General features: G+C 44.9%; 1 protein-coding gene across 1 annotated transcript in view; it reads right to left on the reverse strand.

Annotated features, from left to right (window-relative positions):
* UBE2L3 (ubiquitin conjugating enzyme E2 L3) overlaps nucleotides 1-15,225 on the reverse strand; it is a 38,596-nt gene extending 23,371 nt beyond the window's left edge. The window contains exon 1 of the mRNA XM_029619779.1: nucleotides 15,075-15,225. Within this exon, the coding sequence (XP_029475639.1) occupies nucleotides 15,075-15,101 (27 nt within the window). The 5' untranslated portion in view covers nucleotides 15,102-15,225. The remainder of the gene's footprint in view (nucleotides 1-15,074) is intronic.
* Between the last annotated feature and the right edge of the window lie 5,025 nt (nucleotides 15,226-20,250).

The raw sequence follows: 20,250 nt of genomic DNA on the forward strand, positions 1-20,250 counted from the left end.
AAAACTGCAAATAGATTAAGGCACGTATGCAGAAAGTACACAGAGTAACCCCTGGCAACAAGCTGAGTCCCAAGAACCAGTAGCACGTTCTCTCCCGCTGACAAAACTGAACTTCAATATCAGCTGCTTAAAACCTTCAAGAGTTCTTGATATGTCCAGCTCCTGATAGATTTATGTAAAAAAAAAAAAAAAAAGTATGGTAAAGGAGAAACAGGAAAAAACCCCATTTCTAACTACAAAATATATTGCATATTTACAGGGACGTGCATTTGTTTGAAACCATAATGTCAAAAATTTCTGTCATTTTTTGTCATTTTCAAAATGAAATGACGGGGAAAAAAATACAAAATTTTGTGGTTTTTCTTCTATCCTTTTTAGTGTGCACTATTTCTGAAACATTAAAAAAAATAAAAAGAAAATGTTAATGAAAATCAATCCCCAACCACCACATTTTTGGGGCCTGTATCTATAAAAATGTGATGGCGTCAAAGGGCGACAAAGAGGATCTTTAAAGCTTCCGTGTGGCTTCTGGGACCTCCCAGCCACTACTAAAGACAGAAGGCGGGAGAGTAGCAGAAAGGAAAATTGGTTCTTACCTGCTAATTTTCGTTCCTGTAGTACCAAGGATCAGTCCAGACCGCTAGGTTTTGTCTCCCTTCCAGCAGAGGGAGTCAAGAGAAAAAAAAACTGAAAAGGCACCCCTCTTAACCTGGTGTGCCACCTGCAAACCCTCAGTATATACGATATCAAAGCAGAATAACCAATAAAGGAGAACAAATCCCCAAACATAACCAGTGGCTACAACAATACTCGTGGTAAACTAAACAAACCGTACCGCTGCATAACATACCCATCAAGAAGATTCCTTCCCATGCCTGTAAAGAACTCTGCCGAGGTAAGAAGGAGGAAGAAAACATACAGAAAAAACGGACTCTCCAAAAAACCCAAGGGCGGGCGTCTGGACTGATCCTTGGTACTACAGGAACGAAAATTAGCAGGTAAGAACCAATTTTCCTTTCCCTGTATGTTCCAGGATCAGTCCAGACCGCCGGGAAGTACCAGAGCTGCCCTAATTGGGGTGGGATCTGGAGAGTCCCGAACGAAGAACACTGCTGCCAAAACAGTCGACCTCCGGATCCCGGACGTCCACACGATAATGTTTCGCAAAAGTATGCAAGGATTTCCAAGTGGCTGCTCTACAAATCTCTTGGGGCGAGACCAACTGGCTCTACGCCCAAGAGGCCACTTGAGACCTGGTAGAGTGCGCTTTCAAGCCTTCTGGTATGGCCCGCCCAGCGCAAAGAGAAGTGGAGGAAATGGCCACCTTCAACCACCTTGCAACCGTAGCTTTGGATGCCTTGTGTCCCTGTCTAGGACCAGTCAATAAGACAAACAAATGATCCGATAATCGAAAAGCATTGGTCACCTCTAAATAGCGAAGGAGAACCCGGTGCACATCCAACTTATGCAGATCCTTATCTGTCGCAGAAGTCAGATCCAAATTTGGGAAGGCCGGTAACTCTACCATCTGATTGACATGAAAAGCAGATACCACCTTGGGCAAGAAGGAGGGAACGGTCCACAGCGAAACTCCGGAATCCGAAGATACGGATCCCGACACGACAAAGCTTGAAGCTCTGAAATTCAACGTGCGGAGGTAATGGCTACCAAAAAAAAACCAGTCTTGAGTGTCAAACCCTTCAACGTAGCCCGCCGGAGGGGCTTAAAAGGAAGACCACATAAGCCCTTAAGAACTAAATTCAAGCTCCAGGCAGGACAAATTTGTCGTACCGGCGGGCTCAAATGCTTGGCCCCCTTCAAAAAAACGGGACACATCTGGATGAGCTGCCAGCGAAAAGCCATCAATCTTGCTCCGCAGGCAACCCAGTGCCACGACCTGCACCCGGAGAGAACTGCAAGCTACACCTTTCTTCAGTCCCTCCTGCAGGAAGGATAGGATGTGTGCCACCGAAGGCAGACGCGGGGGGGACATTCAAACCTTGGCACCAAGAGTCGAAAACTCTCCAAACACGAATATAGGCCAACGACGTGGACGATTTCCATGCTTGCAAGAGGGTAGAAATAACCAAATCCGAATATCCCCTCTTCCTCAATTGCCTCCTCTCGTAAGCCAGGCTGCTAGACAAAAGCGATCTGTTCGATCTAAAAATACTGGACCTTGTTGAAGATGATTCGGAAGGTGGGTGAGACGCACCAGACTGTCGATTGCCAATGAGATCAGATCCGCAAACCAGGGCCTTCGGGGCCACTCTGGGGCTACCAGAATGACAGACCCCACGTGGTTCTCTGACGCATGATCTTGCCCACTAGTGGCCAAGGCGGAGGAAACACTTACAGTGGTACGCTGCAAGGCCACGGAAGAACAAGAGCATCCACTCCTTTCGACCGTGGTCTCTCCGACGACTGAAAAACCGGGGCGCCTTTGCATTTGTCCGAGTTGCCATCAGGTCGAGGTGTGGAATCCCCCAATGACGAGTGATCAGCCGGAAAGCTGCCGGGATCTAGATGCTGGCGGCTGAGAAAGTCTGCCTGCACATTGTCCACCCCGGCTATGTCCGAGGCCGCCAACCGGACTAGATATCGCTCTGCCCACTTCATGAGCCTTTCGGCCTCCCAGGCCACCGACCGGCTCCTGGTTCCCCCTTGGCAGTTGATGTAGGCTACCGTTATCGCGTTGTCTGACAAGACTCGCACCGCACACTGGGCTACCAGAGGGAGAAAAACACATAACGCCAGGCATACCGCCCTGGTTTCCAATCGATTGACTGACAACTTGTCCAACGACCCTGAGCGGATTGTGACTGGCAAACTGCTCCCTAACCAGTGGGGCTGGCATCCGTCGTGACTATTACCACTGCGGCTCCTCCAGGTCCATCCTCTGTAACAAGTGGGCTGGAATCAACCACCAATCGAGACTGGACCTGGCTGGTTCCATCAGTGGCAAAGGCAGGCGAAACTCCTCCAATTTCGGATCCCACCGAGAAAGCAATGCACGTTGTAATGGTCTCATATGCGCCCACGCCCAGGGAACCACCTCCAGAGTAGATGCCATGGAACCAAGTACCTGCAAATAATCCCATACTATGGGCAGGGGTAAGCACATGAGCCGATGGATCTGCGCCACTAACTTGAGCCTCCTCTCCCGAGTGAGGAAGACCTTGCCTACCGAGGTATCGAAGCATGCTCCCAGGAAGTTGAGAACCTGAGATGGTACCAACTGGCTCTTGGCAAAGTTGACCACCCAACCAAGGGACTGGAGCTGGAGTAGAACCTTGCTCACTGCTTCCCGACAGAGGCTCTCTGATTTGGCCCGGATGAGCCAATCGTCCAGGTATGGGTGAACCAAGATCCCCTCCCGCCGGAGGGCCGCTGCTACGACTAGCATTACCTTGGTGAAGACCCGAGGCGCTGTCGCTAAGCCGAACGAAAGAGCTTGGAACTGATAATGCTCCCCCATGACCATGAACCAGAGAAACCGCTGATGGCGCTCGTGTATCCCGATGTGAAGATACGCCTCGGTAGGTCCAAAGAGGCCAAATATTCTCCTGAGTGGACAGCCGCAATGACCGACCGTAGAGTCTCCATTCGAAATCGGGGAACCCGAAGTGCTCGGTTGACTGCCTTGAGATCCAATATTGGCCAGAAGGACCCCTCCTTCTTCGGGACTACGAAATAGATGGAGTACCTGCCGGCCCTGCGCTCCGCTGGAGGGACCGGAACAATAGCCCCCAATGATTTCAAGCGACTCAGGGTTTGCCCGACTACCTCTTGCTTGGCCAAGGAGCCGGCGGGAGAAATCAGAAAAAGATCCCTTAACGGGCGGGCAAAATCCAACTCGTAACCGTGGGCAATGATATTGAGGACCCACTGGTCCGACGTGATCCTGACTCACTCCTCGAGAAACAGGGAGAGACGACCTCCCACCACTGGAACTGGGGAGAGGGTCGGAACACCTTCATTGGGACTGCTTACCTCCGGTGGCCCCTTGAGAGCCTCCCTCCCGAAATGGCCTCTGACTGTCGGACGGGCAGCCGTGACTGCCAAAATCTGCGCTGTTCTCGGAAACGGTAACGCGCTGCCCCAAAGAGCCTGGAAGACTTAGGCTTGTCTTCTGGCAATTTATACAGCTTATTCTCCCCAAAAGACTTAATAAGGGCGTCAAGCTCCTCCCCAAACAACAATTTTCCCTTAAAAAGAAGATTGCCCAACTGAGTTTTTGAAAGAAACATCCGCGTGAAGATGCCCGCAACAGATCATATAATGCATCCGCTGTGTAAGCTACCGCGGACTCCATCCTATTTGCCTGATCTGCTTCCTCTGGCGGCAACACCTGTGATGTGAGCATTTGCTGGACCCAACCGAGGGTCGCTCGCTGCATGAGGATACTGCAGTCCGCCGCTCTAACACAGAGCGCTGACACCTCAAAAATGCGCTTGAGGAGGATTTCTAGCTGCCTATCCTGTAAGTCCTTAAGAGCCGTCGCTCCCGAAACAGGAATGGTGGTCCTGCTTGGTGACCGCAGTAACCGACGTGTCCACCTTGGGAATTCTGAGGATATCCAAGGTATCCTCGAGTAAAGGGTAGAGTTTGTTCATCTCCCGTCCCACCCGCAGGGTCGCGACCGGAGATTTCCCACTCCCCGAATGACCAAACTGTTTAAGCATTGGGTGGAAAGGAAAAGTTTGGGGCAGGGCACGCAGCCCCGAGAGTACTGGTTTCCCCTTAACTGGCTCCGAACTGGGGACTGGTGCCTCCACTTCCAGTTCCTTCAGGACATAGGGGGATCAAGGGATCCAACTCCTCCTGGCCGAAACAGTCGAGAAACCCTCTACTGGAGTGGACTCATCAACACCCCCAGCTAGGTTTTGGAGGAGAAGATCCAGAAAAGATCCCAAGGGAGCAGGATACGGAGCCCCCCAGAGGCCGAAAGAGCATCCAGAGGACGTGTCCTGCCATGCAATCTTTGCGGGAGAGGGCTGCTCATCCTGCTGATGAGCTTCCGCCTCCAAAAAATCCCTATGCATAAGTAAAATAATTTGAAAAAAAATAAATGACTGGCCCTCTTAAGGGATCCAACCGCGCGGTCGAACAGGACTCCAGACTGGGAGGAGAAATCGGAGAATCCTCTCCCCAGTTGGCAGGCAGGGCACCGACCAAAATGGCTGCCCGTTCCTGCGCGCGCCAGCAACGGACCCGGACGTGATCGCCGTTCCGCACCCTCGAGGCAAAATGGGCCCAAAATCACCCCTGGACGAGCCCTCCCCCCCAGGGAGGGCAGCGGGGCGCAAACTCCGTCCTGCGAGAGGCGCAACCCCGCCTCCCCACTATGCTGAGCACGATAGCCCTCGTGGCATCCCGGGGTGGGTGGGGGGGGGGTGTTTCCAAACAGCACGGTAGGAAAGAAAAAAGAAGAACTTAAAATACCCTGCCGACTCATGGCCTTCCAGAGCTCTGGGAACGCTGTAGCACCCGAGGAAACTCTTCTCGGGGCGCCGAGGGGAGGGACCGGCCCCCCACCGGTTAATCCCCCTCCAGAGACAGACGGCCCCTCCGGGAACAAGGCTTTTAGAGCTGCCAGCCCCTGCCTTACCTCTACCGCTTGCTGAGTGAAAAGCCTGGGAAAATAAACCGCACTGAGCTTTTTTTTTTTTTTTTTTTTAAATACAACCAACTTGCTGTAGCCAAAGGTGTTAACTAAATCATCCAGAGCCTTAGAACTCTGTAAACAAAACAAAAAAAAAAGATGTAACTAAATTTAAAGAAATTGAAAAATCAGGACCGCAGGTTCGGTCAACCCTTCTGCTGAGAGTCAGAGAAAATACTGAGGGATCGCAAGTGGCACACCAGGTTAAGAGGGGTGCCTTTTCAGTTTTTTTTTCTCTGACTCCCTCTGCTGGAAGGGAGACAACCCAGCAGTCTGGACTGATCCTGGTATGTACAGGGAAATGTAATTTAACATTATAATCCCAAAAGCGCATGCATCAACAACTCCGAATAATTCAATGTCGTACCATGAGACGTGTTTCCCTGAAATCAGATCCAGCAACAGTATTCTGTCAATCTTGAGATATTTAAATTTGCAGCAAACAAGACTTGAGAAGTTGTCAGATCCATATTCTTTATAGGCTGATAAAACTCCTTCATGAGTGGCATTGCAGGAAATTAAAAAATCATGGGATAACAGGCAGTCCTTCTGTGGACTGATGGTTAAAAGACAGGAAATAGAGCGGAGGGACTAAATGGTCAGTTTTCCCAATAGAGAGGAGCTAGTGGAGTGTCCCAGGGGATCCATACTGGAACCAGTGCTAATATCCATTAGTGATCTGGAAAAGGGAATTATACAAGAGAGTAAATGCCTCAGTAGAATCTATATGGGTAGAAATCCCATGTGTGTTGGGTAAGAGAATAGTGATAGGAGTATACTACCGTCCACCTGGACAAAAATGGTCAGACAGATGATGAAATGCTAAGAGGAAATCAGGGAAGCAAAACCAATTTGGCAGTGCAATAATAATGGGAGATTTCAATTACCGTAAACAAAAAAGGGGAACTGAACTTTAATTCAAAATATTGCCTATAGTGACGGTGTCAGCAAGCCAGACATTGTGATTCAATCCCGAATCCAACCGGACCATCACTTAAAAAACTCTTTAATTATTTTTGTATGAAAGTATTTTTTATGTTTTTCTTTTTCTTTAAAAATTAGTCAAAAAGACATATATTTCACTCCATTAATGACGTAAAGGCAAGAAGTAGCTGGCATTCTCTCAATGTGTTGTATACAAAAACGCCCAAACACGGCGATGTTTCGCTTATTAAAGCTTCTCAGGGGCACTCTAGATAGATATCAACAAAGGAGTGTTTTGCCTAGCAAATTTAAAGAGACAGTCTTAGCAACTTTCAATAGAGTAAAATAAAGAACAGTACTTATCTGACCACCGTAGGCTACCGATTCAAAATGGACCCGACGTCTCAATCATTCTTCTGCGTCGTAGGGAGGAAACGAGGCTAACGTTTACGTCCTATTAAATATACAACAGGTGTGACGTCATGAAGATGACGTATCATGTGTCAAAATTTTTTGATTGGTTAATAATCAAGCACTAAATCCTGGGAAAAATTAAAACAATGTAGATGTAAACGAAAAAATTTTTTTTCTTTATCCTAAAAAAGGATGTAATTCCAGATCAGCATTTAAACCTGCCGGACTCACTGTCCCCAGTCGATATATCCAGCGTTGTTCTAATTTCAATAGCTGTCCTTCACGATTACCGCCGCGCCAATGCACTGGAACGTGACCGATAGCACAGAATTTAAGATCATTAAATGAATGTTTGTATGTTAAACAATGTACAACCAGTGGCTCTTCAATCCGGGAGTTTTTTATGTTGGATCTGTGTTCTATCATTCGCGTTTTCAGAAGACGTTTGGTTTTACCTATATATTGTAAACCGCATGGACAGACTATCATGTAGATTACCATTGTGGAAATACAAGATGTTACACATTTCAAGAAAATTTTATAACCTGATTGTGAGATGACACTCTCTGTTACTGACATAGACATTGGACAGACTGAGCAGGAATTACATGGTTGATGGGAACCCATAACAATATTGTCATTATTCTTAAGAGTGAAATCTGAACGAACCAACATATTTTTCAAATTGGGTGCTCTTGAAAATGTTATTCGAGGGGGAGACTGAAAAACGTCATGCAACTGCAACATAATTCCACTCAAATTACTTGTGTTTTACCTTTTTCAACACAAGCATATAAAATCCGCAGAGCCATTTACAATAACTGGCATGTGTTGCAGTTGCATGACGTTTTTCAGTCTCCCCCGAATAACATTTTCAAGAGCACCCCAATTTGAAAAATATGTTGGTTCGTTCAGATTTCACTCTTAAGAATAATGACAATATTGTTATGGGTTCCCATCAACCATGTAATTCCTGCTCAGTCTGTCCAATGTCTATGTCAGTAACAGAGAGCTATTGAAATTAGAACAACGCTGGATATATCGACTGGGGACAGTGAGTCCGGCAGGTTTAAATGCTGATCTGGAATTACATCCTTTTTTAGGATAAAAAAATTTTTTCGTTTACATCTACATTGTTTTAATTTTTCCCAGGATTTAGTGCTTGATTATTAACCAATCAAAAAATTTTGACACATGATATGTCATCTTCATGACGTCACACCTGTTGTATATTTAATAGGACGTAAACGTTAGCCTCGTTTCCTCCCTACGACGCAGAAGAATGATTGAGACGTCGGGTCCATTTTGAATCGGTAGCCTACGGCGGTCAGATAAGTACTGTTCTTTATTTTACTCTATTGAAAGTTGCTAAGACTGTCTCTTTAAATTTCTAGGCAAACACTATGTTGATATCTATCTAGATGCCCTGAGGAAGCTTTAATAAGCGAAACATCGGCCGTGTTGGGCGTTTTGTATACAACACATTGAGAGAATGCCAGCTACTTCTTGCCTTTACGTCATTAATGGAGTGAAATATATAAGTCTTTTTGACTAATTTTTAAAGAAAAAGAAAAACACATAAAAAATACTTTCATACAAAAATAATTAAAGAGTTTTTTAAGTGTTGGTGAATGATTAGAGGTCCGGTTGGATTCGGGATTGAATCACAATGTCTGGCTTGCTGACACCGTCACTATAGGCAATATTTTGAATTAAAGTTCAGTTCCCCTTTTTTGTTTACAGTTTTCCTATTGGGTTACTGTGTTGACTCTCCTTGATATATTTTAGATTTGAATTACCCCAATATTGACTGGGTAAATGTAACATCAGGACTTGCTAGAGACATAAAGTTCCTGGATGTAATAAATGATTGCTTCATGGAGCAATTGGTTCAAGAACCAACAAGAGAGGGAGCAATTTTAGATTTAATTCTTAGTGGAACGCAAGATTTGGTGAGAGAAGTAACGGTGGTGGGGCCACTTGGCAACAGTGATCATAACATGATCAAATTTAAACTAATAACTGGAAGGGGGACAATAAGTAAATCTGCAGCTCTAACACTAAATTTTAAAAAGGGAAACTGATAAAATGAGGAAAGTGATTCACATAGGAAAAAATAATCTTAACTACAAGTCACACAATGCTTGGATCTGTATTAGGAATAACCGTCCAAGAAAAGGATCTTGGAGTCCTTGTGAATAGTACACTGAAATTCGCAGCTCAGTGGGTGGCAGCAGTCAAAAAGGCAAATAGAATGTTAGGAAAGATCTGAAAAGTAATACAGACTAGAACAGAAAATATCACATTGGCTCTATATTGAGCCATGGTGTGACTGCACCCTGAGTAGTGTGTGCAGTTCTGGTCACCCCATGTCAAAGACAGACATAGCAGAACTAGAAAAAATGCAGAGGAGGGTGACAAAAATGATAGAGAGGATGGAACATCTCCCCTATGAGAGGCTATGCAGGTTAGGGTGCTTCAGTTTGGAAAAAGAGACAGCTGAGAGGAGACATCGTAGAAGTTTTTTAAATCATGAGTGGAGTGAAAAAGGTACATAAAAGATGAATATTTACCCTTTCAAATAATATTTAAAAAAGGGGACAAATTATGAAACTAACTGGTAGCAGATTTAACACAAATTTAAGAAACCCTTTTTCAATCAATATAGAATTAAGCTGTGAATTAAAGTGCCAGAGAACATGATCAACGGCAGTTAAAAATGGGCTTGGACAAGCAGACATATACTGCCAACTTCAAAACTGTCCATGAGTACAAAGGGCCCAGCAGACTTTGCATCTGCTTTTTCTATAGGCAGATTATTGCTGAAGAACAGCATGTGTAGGTTTGAAAATCCCACTTACCAGCATTCTCTGTAGTGTACTTGGATTTTCAGAAGGCGTTTGACAAAGTCCCTCATGAGAGGCTTTGAAGAAAACTAAAAAGTCATGGGATAGGAGGCAGTGTCCTTTTGTGGATTACAAACTGGTTAAAAGGAAACAGAGCAAGATTAAATGGACAATCTTCTCAGTGGATAAGGGTAAACAGTGGAGTGCCTCAAGGATCTGTACTTGGACCGGTGCTTTTCAATATATTTATAAATGATCTGGAAAAAAATACGAGTGAGGTAATCAAATCCGCAGATGATACAAAATTAATCAGAGTAGTTAAATCACAAGCAGATTGTGATAAATTGCAGGAGGACCTTGTGAGACTGGAAAATTGGGCATCCAAATGGCAGATGAAATTTAATGTGGACAAGTGCAAGGTGATGCATAAATGACAAAAATAATCCATGCTGTAGTTACACGATATTAGGTTCCATATTAGGGGCTATCAGGAGAAAGATCTAGGTGTCATAAGGGATAATACATTGAAATCATTGGCTCAGTGTGTGCTGCAGACAAAAAGCAAACCGCACCTTGAGTACTGTGTGCAATTCTGGTTGCCGCATCTCAAAAAGATATAATTGCGAAGGAGAAGGTACAGAGAAGGCGACCAGAATGATAAAGGGGATGGAATAGCTTCCCTATGAGGAAAGGCTATAAAGGTTAGAGTTATTCGGCTTGGAGGAGAGACGGCTGAGGGGAGATATGATAGAGGTGTTTAAAATCATGAGAGGTCTGGAACAGGTAAATGTGAATCGGTTATTTACACGTTCGGATAATAGAGGGACTAGGGGGCACTCCATGAAGTTAGCAAGTAGCACATTTAAAACTAACAACGCACAGTTAAGCTCTGGAATTTGTTGCCAGGGGATCTGGTTAGTGCAGTTAGTGTAGCTGGGTTTAAAAAAGGTTTGGATAAGTTCTTGGAGAAGTCCATTACCTGCTATTAATGAAGTTAACTTAAAGAACAGCCACTGCTATTACTGACATCAGTAGCGTGGGTTCTTGGTACTTGCCAGGTACTTGTAGCCTGGATTGGCCACTGTTGGAAACAGGATGCTGGGCTTGATGCACTCTTGGTCTGACCCAGTATGGCTATTTCTTATGTTCTTATGACCCAAACTCAGGAATGCTTCCCTTCAAGCTGGCCAAAAGCCAGGAGTGCCATGGAACCCCAGACAAAGCGAGGAGAGCTTCCAGAAAGCCAATTTACTCAGTTAAATGGCTTTGAAAATGCCCATTAGTGTCTATGGGGAGAACTATGACTAAGGCCCCAGACAACTGATGTAGGAAGGTAATCTGTGTGGTTTCTAACTTATTACAACTGCAGAAAACAAAGGTCCAGCATGAAAGTGAAAGGAGGTCTTCAATTTGTTCTTATCAAAGGATTATCCCCGACACTGTTCATTAGGAGGTGCCACATTCTTGCACTGCAATAGTTTCTTGCAGTTTGAAGACTGACCTCAGCCTGTACAAGTCTACGAACACCAGAAGTCCGCTCCACTGAATTAAAATAATCACCATTGCTATGTAGAACAAAACATCTCATCACCAAAACTTTTCTTCCCCTTAATGTACACCAAACAGGAGAGAGATCTGGTGTGAATGATCTCATCAGGACAAGAATCAGAGGAATAGGGGAGGGAGATGTATACAGAGAAAGGTAGAACCCCTCTGGTGAGAAATTTGTGGCTTTGGAAATCAGTGTGTTTTCGTTTGTTTGTATTTGCAGTTTTGTCATCTGATTTTATTGTGCTTTAAAGTATATTTGTTGTTTCACATCATTTGTTATACTGATTGTACCTCACCTTCAGCAGTCAATGGAAAAATAAGGAGAAAATAACAATAAATACATTTTGGAGGAAATACCTCCAAAACGAGTGTAGACATAGACCATGGCTACTAAAATGCTGCATCAAAACCTTCACAGCAAGGGCTAAAGGAGCTAAATATGTACAAACTGCATAAGAAATTAAAATCTCTCAAACAGGTGAAAATTGCATGAAGCTTTTTTCATTGGAAAGCAACTTCTAGATGAGGTAATAGTATGAGATGTCATGAGGGGAGGTGTACAGAAGAATCAGCATAAGGAAACAAAGGGTGGTGAATGCATGGAACAACCTCTCAGGGATGATGGTAGAAGTAAAAACAGAAAACTCAAGAAAGTCTGGGATAAGCACACAGGATAATTAGCTGTGGGAAGTGTGAGGAAAAGCATGGGATAGGTATAAAATATTCTAATTGTGGGGGGAGGGGGGGAGTAAAGCCTGGAATAAGCAGAGGATCCACAGCTGTGGGGGGACTGAAGGGAGCCTGGGATAAACACAAAGGATTCTTAGCTGTGGGGAAGTGAAGAGTAAATCCTGGAAACCAGTGAGCCTGACGTCAGTGCCGGGAAAAATAGTTGAGAGTATTCTATAGAACAAAATTAATGAACCTATAGACATAGTTAATGGAACAAAATCAACATGGATTTAGCTGAGAGAAGTCTTGCCTTACCAATTTGCTACACTTTTTTGAAGGCATGAATAAACATGTGGATAAAGATGAGCAGTTTATATAGTGTATATTTTCAGAAAGCATTTGAGAATTCTTAGGAAATTAAAATGTCATGGGATGGGGGTTAGTGTCCTACTGTGGACAGCAAACAGGTTAAAAGATAGAAAACAGAGTAGGGAAAAACAGAGAGTAGGGCTAAATAGTCAATTTTCTCAGTGGAGAAAGATGAATAGTGGAGTGTCCAGGAATCAGTACTAGGACCGCTACTTTTTAACATTCATAAATGACCTAGATATGGGAACGACAAGTGAGGTAATCAAGTTTGCTGATAATACAAAATTTTCAAAGTTGTTAAATCAAAGAGCATTATGAGAAATTGCAAGAGGACCTTGCAGGATTAAGAGACTGGTCATCCAACTGGCAGAGGACATTTAATGGGGGACAAGTGCAAAGTGATGTACTTAGGGAAGAGCAATCCAAATTATAGCTACACAATCAGGCCGATACAGCACAGTGCACTCTGGCGGAGCACACTGTTAACCCGCAATTGGCCGCACGTTTTCGACGCGCTAGCTTTACCCCTTATTCAGTAAGGGGTAATAGCGCGTTGAAAACTTGCGCCCAACCCCCCCCCCCGAACCTAATAGCGCCTGCAACATGCGCGATTCAGAAAGCAAAATGTGCAGCCAAGCCGCACATTTTACTTTCAGAAATTAGCACCTACCCAAAGGTGGGAGCTAATTTCTGCCGGCACTGGGAAAGTGCACAGAAAAGCAGTAAAAACTGCTTTTCTGTGCACCCTCTGACTTAATATCATGGCGATATTAAGTCGGAGGTCCCGAAGAAAGTTAAAAAAAAAAAAATTGAAATCGGCCCATGGCTTGAAAATCGGACGCTCAATTTTGCTGGGCGTCCGGTTTCTGAACCCATGGCTGTCAGCGGGCTCGAGAACAGATGCCGAAAAATTGAGCATTGGCTGTCAAACTCGCTGACAGCCGCCGCTCCTGTCCAAAAAGAGACGCTCCATGCCAGTGTCCCTAGCGCCTCTTTTTACCACCGGCCCTAATTTAAATATTTTAGTTTACTGAATCGCACGCATAGGACACTGGCCTGTGCGCGCGCCTGCTCTCCCACGAACTTTACTGTATCGGCCTGAATGCAAGAGTCCATATATTGGGAGTCATCACCCAGGAAAAGGATCTAGGCGTCACCGTGGATATTTTGAAATACTTTGATCAGTGTGCGGCAGCAGCCAAGAAAGTAAACAGAACGCTAGGAATTATTAGGAAAGGAATGGAGAATAAAACAGAGAATATCATAATGCCTCTATCACTTCATGGTGCGTCCTCATCTTAAATATGTATGCAGTTATGGTCACCATAGCATAAAAAATATATAGCAAATTAGAAAAGGTACAAGAAGGCAACCAAATGATAAAGGGGATGGAATGATTCCCCTATGAGGAAACGCTAGAGAAGTTAGGGCTCTTTAATTTGAAGAAAAAAACAGCTGAGGGATGATAGGACAGGTCTATAAAAGTGCAACGAACACACAAAACCACTTTTCTCTATCAAAAAGTACAAAGATTAGGGGACATTCAATGAAGTTACTAGGTGATACATTTAAGACACATAGGATAAAATACTTTTTTACTCAATACACATTAAACTCTGGAATTCATTGCTGGAGGATATGATGAAAGATGTTGGTATAGCTGGGTTTTAAAAAAGGGTTTAGACAAGTTCCTGGAGGAAAAATTCATAAACTATAAGGTGGATTTGGAGAAATTCACTGCTGATACCTGGGATAAGCAACTTGGCCTCTTAGCAACCTTGTGGTACCCTGCCTGGTACTTGTGGCCTGGATTGTCCACTGTTAGAAACAGGATACTGAGTTTTATGGATCTTTGGTCTGATCAGATATGGCAAATCTTAGGTTCATAAGCACAGAGTTTGTTAGCTATAGGGAAGTGAGCACAGAAGATCCTTAACTGTGGGGGAGTGTGGGGTAAAGCCTGGGATAAGCACAGTGGATCTTTAGCGGGGGGGGGGGGGGGGGTGGGGGGGGGGGGGGGGGGGGGGGGGGGGGGGGGGGGGGGGTGGGGGTGGGGGGGGGGTTGTGGGGAGTAAAGCCTGGGATAGGCACGAGGATCTTTAGCTTGGGAGGAGAAAGTCTTCTGTACTGAAGAAAAGGAAATGCTAAGCCACAGACGGCCTTGGAGTTACCGGTCGCCACCGCCTGCGTTTCCCTGTAACGCTATATAGCTCTCAGTGTGAGGGGAGCGGCCTGGCCTTTCTTTCCTCCTTCCTCTCTCTCACAGTTGCTCAGAAGGGACTTTTCGGGGAGAGACGCCACAGACGAGAAAGGAAGCGGCAGTGTCCTCGCTCCCTCCCAGCCTGGGACTGATGAATGGGACTTGGGATTAGGGGGAGATCTTCAGAGGCCGGGACTCCCCGGGACGGGGGAAGAAGGACGCGTGGGACCGGGAGCCGCGACTCGGGCCCGACAGCCCCTCACTTCCTCTCACCGGCGCTGGGACGGGCCACTGCAGCCCCGGTCCCACGGATCACCCCCAGAGCGGCCGGCCGCCGCGGCGGGGCACAGGCCGTACAAGCCGAGGATCCGCAGGGCCCGAGCCCAGTCTCCGCCCCGCACACCCGCAGCCGCCGAATGAAAGAGAGATTTACCTTCATCAGCCTCCTGCTGGCCGCCATCTTGGATCTGCTGCTCACCCACAGTGCACCGCGGCTGGCGGGGCGGCTAAAGCGCGCGCACTTCCTGCAGGGGGAGGGAGAGGGCGGGGCAGGGGAGAAATCGCAGGGGGCGACCTCGGGGCTTGGGGAAAGGTTTCAGGGAGCAATCTCAGGAGCAGATCCTGGGGCTGGGGGAGAGATCTCAGGGGTACATCCCAGGGCTAGAGGAGATATCGCAGAGCTGATCCAGGGCCCTTCAGTAGAGATCTAAGTAGGTAGATCCCAGGTTTGGGGATATCTCTGCAGTAAATCCTGGGGTTAGGGGAGAGATCTCAAGGTATAGATCCCAGGGCTTTGCAGAGCCCGGGATGGTGAGCAGATAGGGGCAGATTTAGTTTAATTTAATTAACATTAATAATCTGCTTTCCACTATCCAAGATAACTCTAAAGCAGATTACAACAGAAAAAAATCAAAACAATCAACTAAATTAAATTACATAGCATAAATATAAAATAATTAAAAACATAGCATAGCCATCAATACAACAATAAAATAATAAAACTCATAATCCTAACATGGCAGACATTCATATCTCAATCTTATGCTATCAGCCTTATAATAAACTCATCTATGAATTTCAATTGACAGAATAAAAACATCTTCAACTACTTACATACCAGACTATAAGAAGTGGAGGCTACTCCACAGAATGATCGGTTCCCTTGTTTTCACTTTGGAAATTGTTCTAATCAAAGGATCTTCAAGTCGCATCTCCTGACTTGAATGATCCTAGCGCTGGGGTTGGGGGGAGATCTCAGAGGGACAGATCTTAAGGTTGTGGGAAATCTCAGGAGTCAGATCCTGGTTGATAGGGAAAGGTATAAGCGTGTAGAACTTGGGGATAGGGGAGATATGTGGGGACATGCTGCGCCTGGGGGAGATCCTAGGGCTGGGGAGGGGGAGAGACTTACAGGCCGCGCTGGAGCGCACTGTTAACCCGCATTTAGACACGCGTTTTCGACCGCTAGCTTTACCCCTTATTCAGTAAGGGGTAATAGCGCGTCGAAAACGCGCGTCCAACCCCCCCCGAAATTAATAGCGCCCGCAACATGCAAATGCATGTTGATGGCCCTATTAGTTATTCCTGTGCGATATAGAAAGTAAAATGTGAAGCCAAGCCGCACATTTTACTTTCAGACATTAGTGCCTACCCAAAGATAGGCGTCAATTTCTCTCGGCACCGGAAAAGTGTACAGAAAAGCAGTACTTAATATCATGGCGATATTAAGTCGGAGGTCCCAAAAGTTAAAAATAATCAAAAAAAAAAAATTAAAATCGGCTTGCGGGTTGAAAACCGTACGCTCAATTTTGCCAGCGTCCAGTTTCCGAACCCAGGCTGTCAGCAGGTTTGAGAACCGACGCCGGCAAAATTGAGCGTCGGCTGTCAAACACACTGACAGCCGTCGCTCCTGTCCAAAAAGAGGCGCTAGGGACGCGCTAGTGTCTCTAGCGCCTCTTTTTACCGCGGGCCCTAATTTGAATAATTTTATTTACTGAATCGCACGCACAGGAGAGTGGCCTGTGCGCGCGCCGGAGAGCGGGCACTCGCCCGCTCTCCCACGATATTTACTGTATCGGCCTGACAGTTTACAAGGATTTATTACCATAATACTCAAATGAGGTAAAGTCTTAAAGTTGGGCTGGGATGAGAAGGCTTTGCTTGTAGGGTGAAGAGAGGTAATACACTGTATCATATAGGGTAATGGAAGAAATGTACAAATAATGGAGTGCAATCTTATAAGGATGGGGCAAGGGAACATGGGTAATAGGTAATGCTGTACATATAATACATTGTTAAATGTATACAGTATTTATTATATCTAAGATATATATGTAGATATATAGTGTAGTGCAGTGCAAATTATACACAAAAAGATTATACAGTGCGATCTGCACATGTCAGGGTTGACTGTTATGTGGTGAGCTGGCTATAGTATTTATGTGCTGCATGCTAGGGTAATAGGTAGCGACAGTGGAAGTCAGATGAGTAGGCTTGGTGGAGAAGCAATTTGAACGTCTATTGAGAGGGAATTCCAAAGCCTGGAGAAGAAGAGAGAGAAGGTGCATTTGCAGGTTTGACCCAGTCTGAAGTCTTTGGGTGCAGGGAATGACAGGAAAAGCCCCATTTAAATCTCAAGCTGCCTGTGGGTTTGTAGGGGAAAGGGACTCGGCCTTCATGGGGTTTGCCGGCAATGCGTATGGCTTTGAATTAGGCCCAGTAGGGGAAGCCAGTTGAGGTTCCTGTGGATTAGGGTGATGTGGTTGCACCCAAATAACATCCAGGCAGCGATATTCTGAACTGGTTGTAATAATTATAAACTAACTCTCGGATTGTGACTTTAGTACTGCAAGACTCACAAAATACAAAATTGGTCAACTGATCTTCTATAAACTCATACTTTATGTAAAAAAACTTTTTATGCAGACATTTATGTGGGACCAACAACCCTAAGCTCTTCAATTTTATAAAAGAGCCAATTCCCGAAGGAAAGTCCACTCTACTTTATTTAATCCTATCTATATTTTTTAATGTTATTTTATATTTTTTCAAAAATATTTAGAAATCACCAAAAATATTTACAAATCACCAAAAACAGTCCCGCACATTCCCAGAACACAATTCCTTTTCAAATGAGTATCAAAGTATTCCCGCACTTGTCATCAAATGTCCGATCCAACCCCGACACGATATCATGTTTCGAACCTCTGTCTGCCTCAGGGGGAAAATACCGAATCCACTTGCTCACATTCTTATATTGTTTTATGATTCGTCCGGGACCAGTTCCATATCTTCCCCCTGAGGCAGACAGAAGTTTGAAACATGATATCGTGTTGAGATTGGATCGGACATTTGATGACAAGATAATGCGGGAATACTTTGATGCTCATTTGAAAAGGAATTGTGTTCTGTGAATGTGTGGGACTGTTTTTGATGATTTCTAAATATTTTTGAAAAAATATAAAATAACATTAAAAAATATAGATAGGCTGCCTATACACTCCCTCCCTCAAGACCACTCACCTCATCTCCACTAAACAACGAGCCTTTACCATCGCAGGCCCCACCCTTTGGAACTCTATGCCTCCCGACCTTCGCTTAGAGCCATGTACACAGAATTTAAAAAAGAAACTTAAGACATGGCTCTTCAAACAGGCATACCCAGATTAGACCTCGTCCTATCCTGACACCGCATTTTATCTCCTTGTATATTCAGTCATTTTTCCTTGTACAGCATATATTGTTACTTTTCCCTGTACAGTATTTTATCACCTTGTATAAAAAATTACTTCTCCGTGTTTCTTTGGACACAGCGTTCTGTGTCCCTTGATTTCTCCTGTTCTCCCCACCCTTGTTATTTGTAATTTTGTTAATACGGTATATAAAAACTGTAAAATAAATAAATAAAATAAAATTTCTAAATATTTTTGAAAAAATATAAACTAACATAAAAAAAAATAGATAGGATTAAATAAAGTAAAGAGGACTTTCCTCCTGAATTGGCTCTTTTAATTTTAAATGTTTTATTATTTAAATACAATAACACAACGGACTGGAGGTGTTATGACACTTGAACACCCCGGACAATCACAGAAACAGATTACTTTATACATGGCCCACCACTCCAAGCCTCTTCCCTACCCCCCTTCCCTTCCCTCCCCCCTCCCAAAGGACAAACCACAACACTACATCAACCTGACATTCCATACTGTGTATCGAAACTGTAAGGGGACATCATCAAAGAGCCAGTTCCCATCTCTGTAGGAACCGAGAAGTCAATCATTAGGATCAAACTCCTGGAGCGGTGTGGAAGCGTCTGAATATATGGGTCCCAAATCGACAAGAACTTCCTTCGTAATTGAGGAGAGGAGCGTGAAGCCAGATCATCCATACGTAGCATATGATGTAGATGGTTTCGCCATGCCCAGAATGACGGGCCCTCGGCACCTCTCCAATGTAACAAAATCACTTTTTTCCCCACTATCATGCTTTCAATATAAATAAGCGAGGGCCCCCCTTACCGGCAATTGCGGGAAACACCCAAAGAGCAGAAGTAAGGGGGATATAGGAAGGGGAAACCCCCATCAAACGTGAAATATAATTTGCAATACACCCCCAGTAGCGTCGTATAGGGGGACAGGCCCAAAAGGAGTGAGACAGTGTTCCCGTGGCCATTTTACACTTCTCATATATGGCAGAAGATGAAATTTGGGAGCGACACGCTATGTGGGCTGACACATAGGCCCGCCTAAGAAACTTGTATTGTATGTTCCTGTAGTACATACTTGCAGTAAGGTGGGACACTCGCTTAAAGCATGCTCGAAGGATAGAAACATTAATAACAAACACGCCATCACTGTTCCAGCGATCCACCAGAATGGAATACTGCTCCTGTTGAGCACGTTTTTTAAGCATTTTATAGTACAGGGAAAGGGAAGGAGGTTGTGACCTATCAAATAGGAATAACGAGTGGAAGACCGCAGGATTCAGGGAGTCAGCTGGCAAGGACTTAATATAATGTTGAATCTGAAGGTAAGAAAATACCTGATCAGGACACAACTAGTACAAGTCCCATAGCTCTGGAAATTACATCAGTTGTCCCTCTCCATTAAGTAAATGACCCAGCTGTGTAATACTTTTAGCCCTCCATAAATGAAACCCCGCCGTCTGGGAGCCCGGGCGAAACTCCAAATTTCCCTGGATAGACAGTAAATAGGAGCATGTCTGAGAGATCTTCACCAATTTAGTTGCAGCTGCCCAAGTTTTCCGAAGGGAGCTATCGAAGGGAATTGGGTTAAAAAAGGTCAGGAGAGTAGTAGAGGAAGCCTGTAAAACATATTTCACATCTAAGGGGGCTACTAGGACCTGTTCAGCTACGACATTGACATAAGTGGATTGGCCTAAAAGCCAGTCTCTAATTATACGCAGGTTGCCTGCCACATTGTATAGGCTTAAGTCCGGAACTCCCAACCACCCCTCCCCCCATCGCTCTCGAAGTCCAGCCAAGGGAATGCAGGGCTTACCACCCTTCCACAAAAAGGCATGCAATGCTTTATCCAACATCACCAGATCTTTACGTTTAAGAGATAAGGGTATATTTTGAAGGATAT

The sequence above is a fragment of the Rhinatrema bivittatum genome, chromosome 11 (assembly GCF_901001135.1).
Source record: "Rhinatrema bivittatum chromosome 11, aRhiBiv1.1, whole genome shotgun sequence".
Classification (NCBI taxonomy): Eukaryota; Metazoa; Chordata; class Amphibia; order Gymnophiona; family Rhinatrematidae; genus Rhinatrema; species Rhinatrema bivittatum.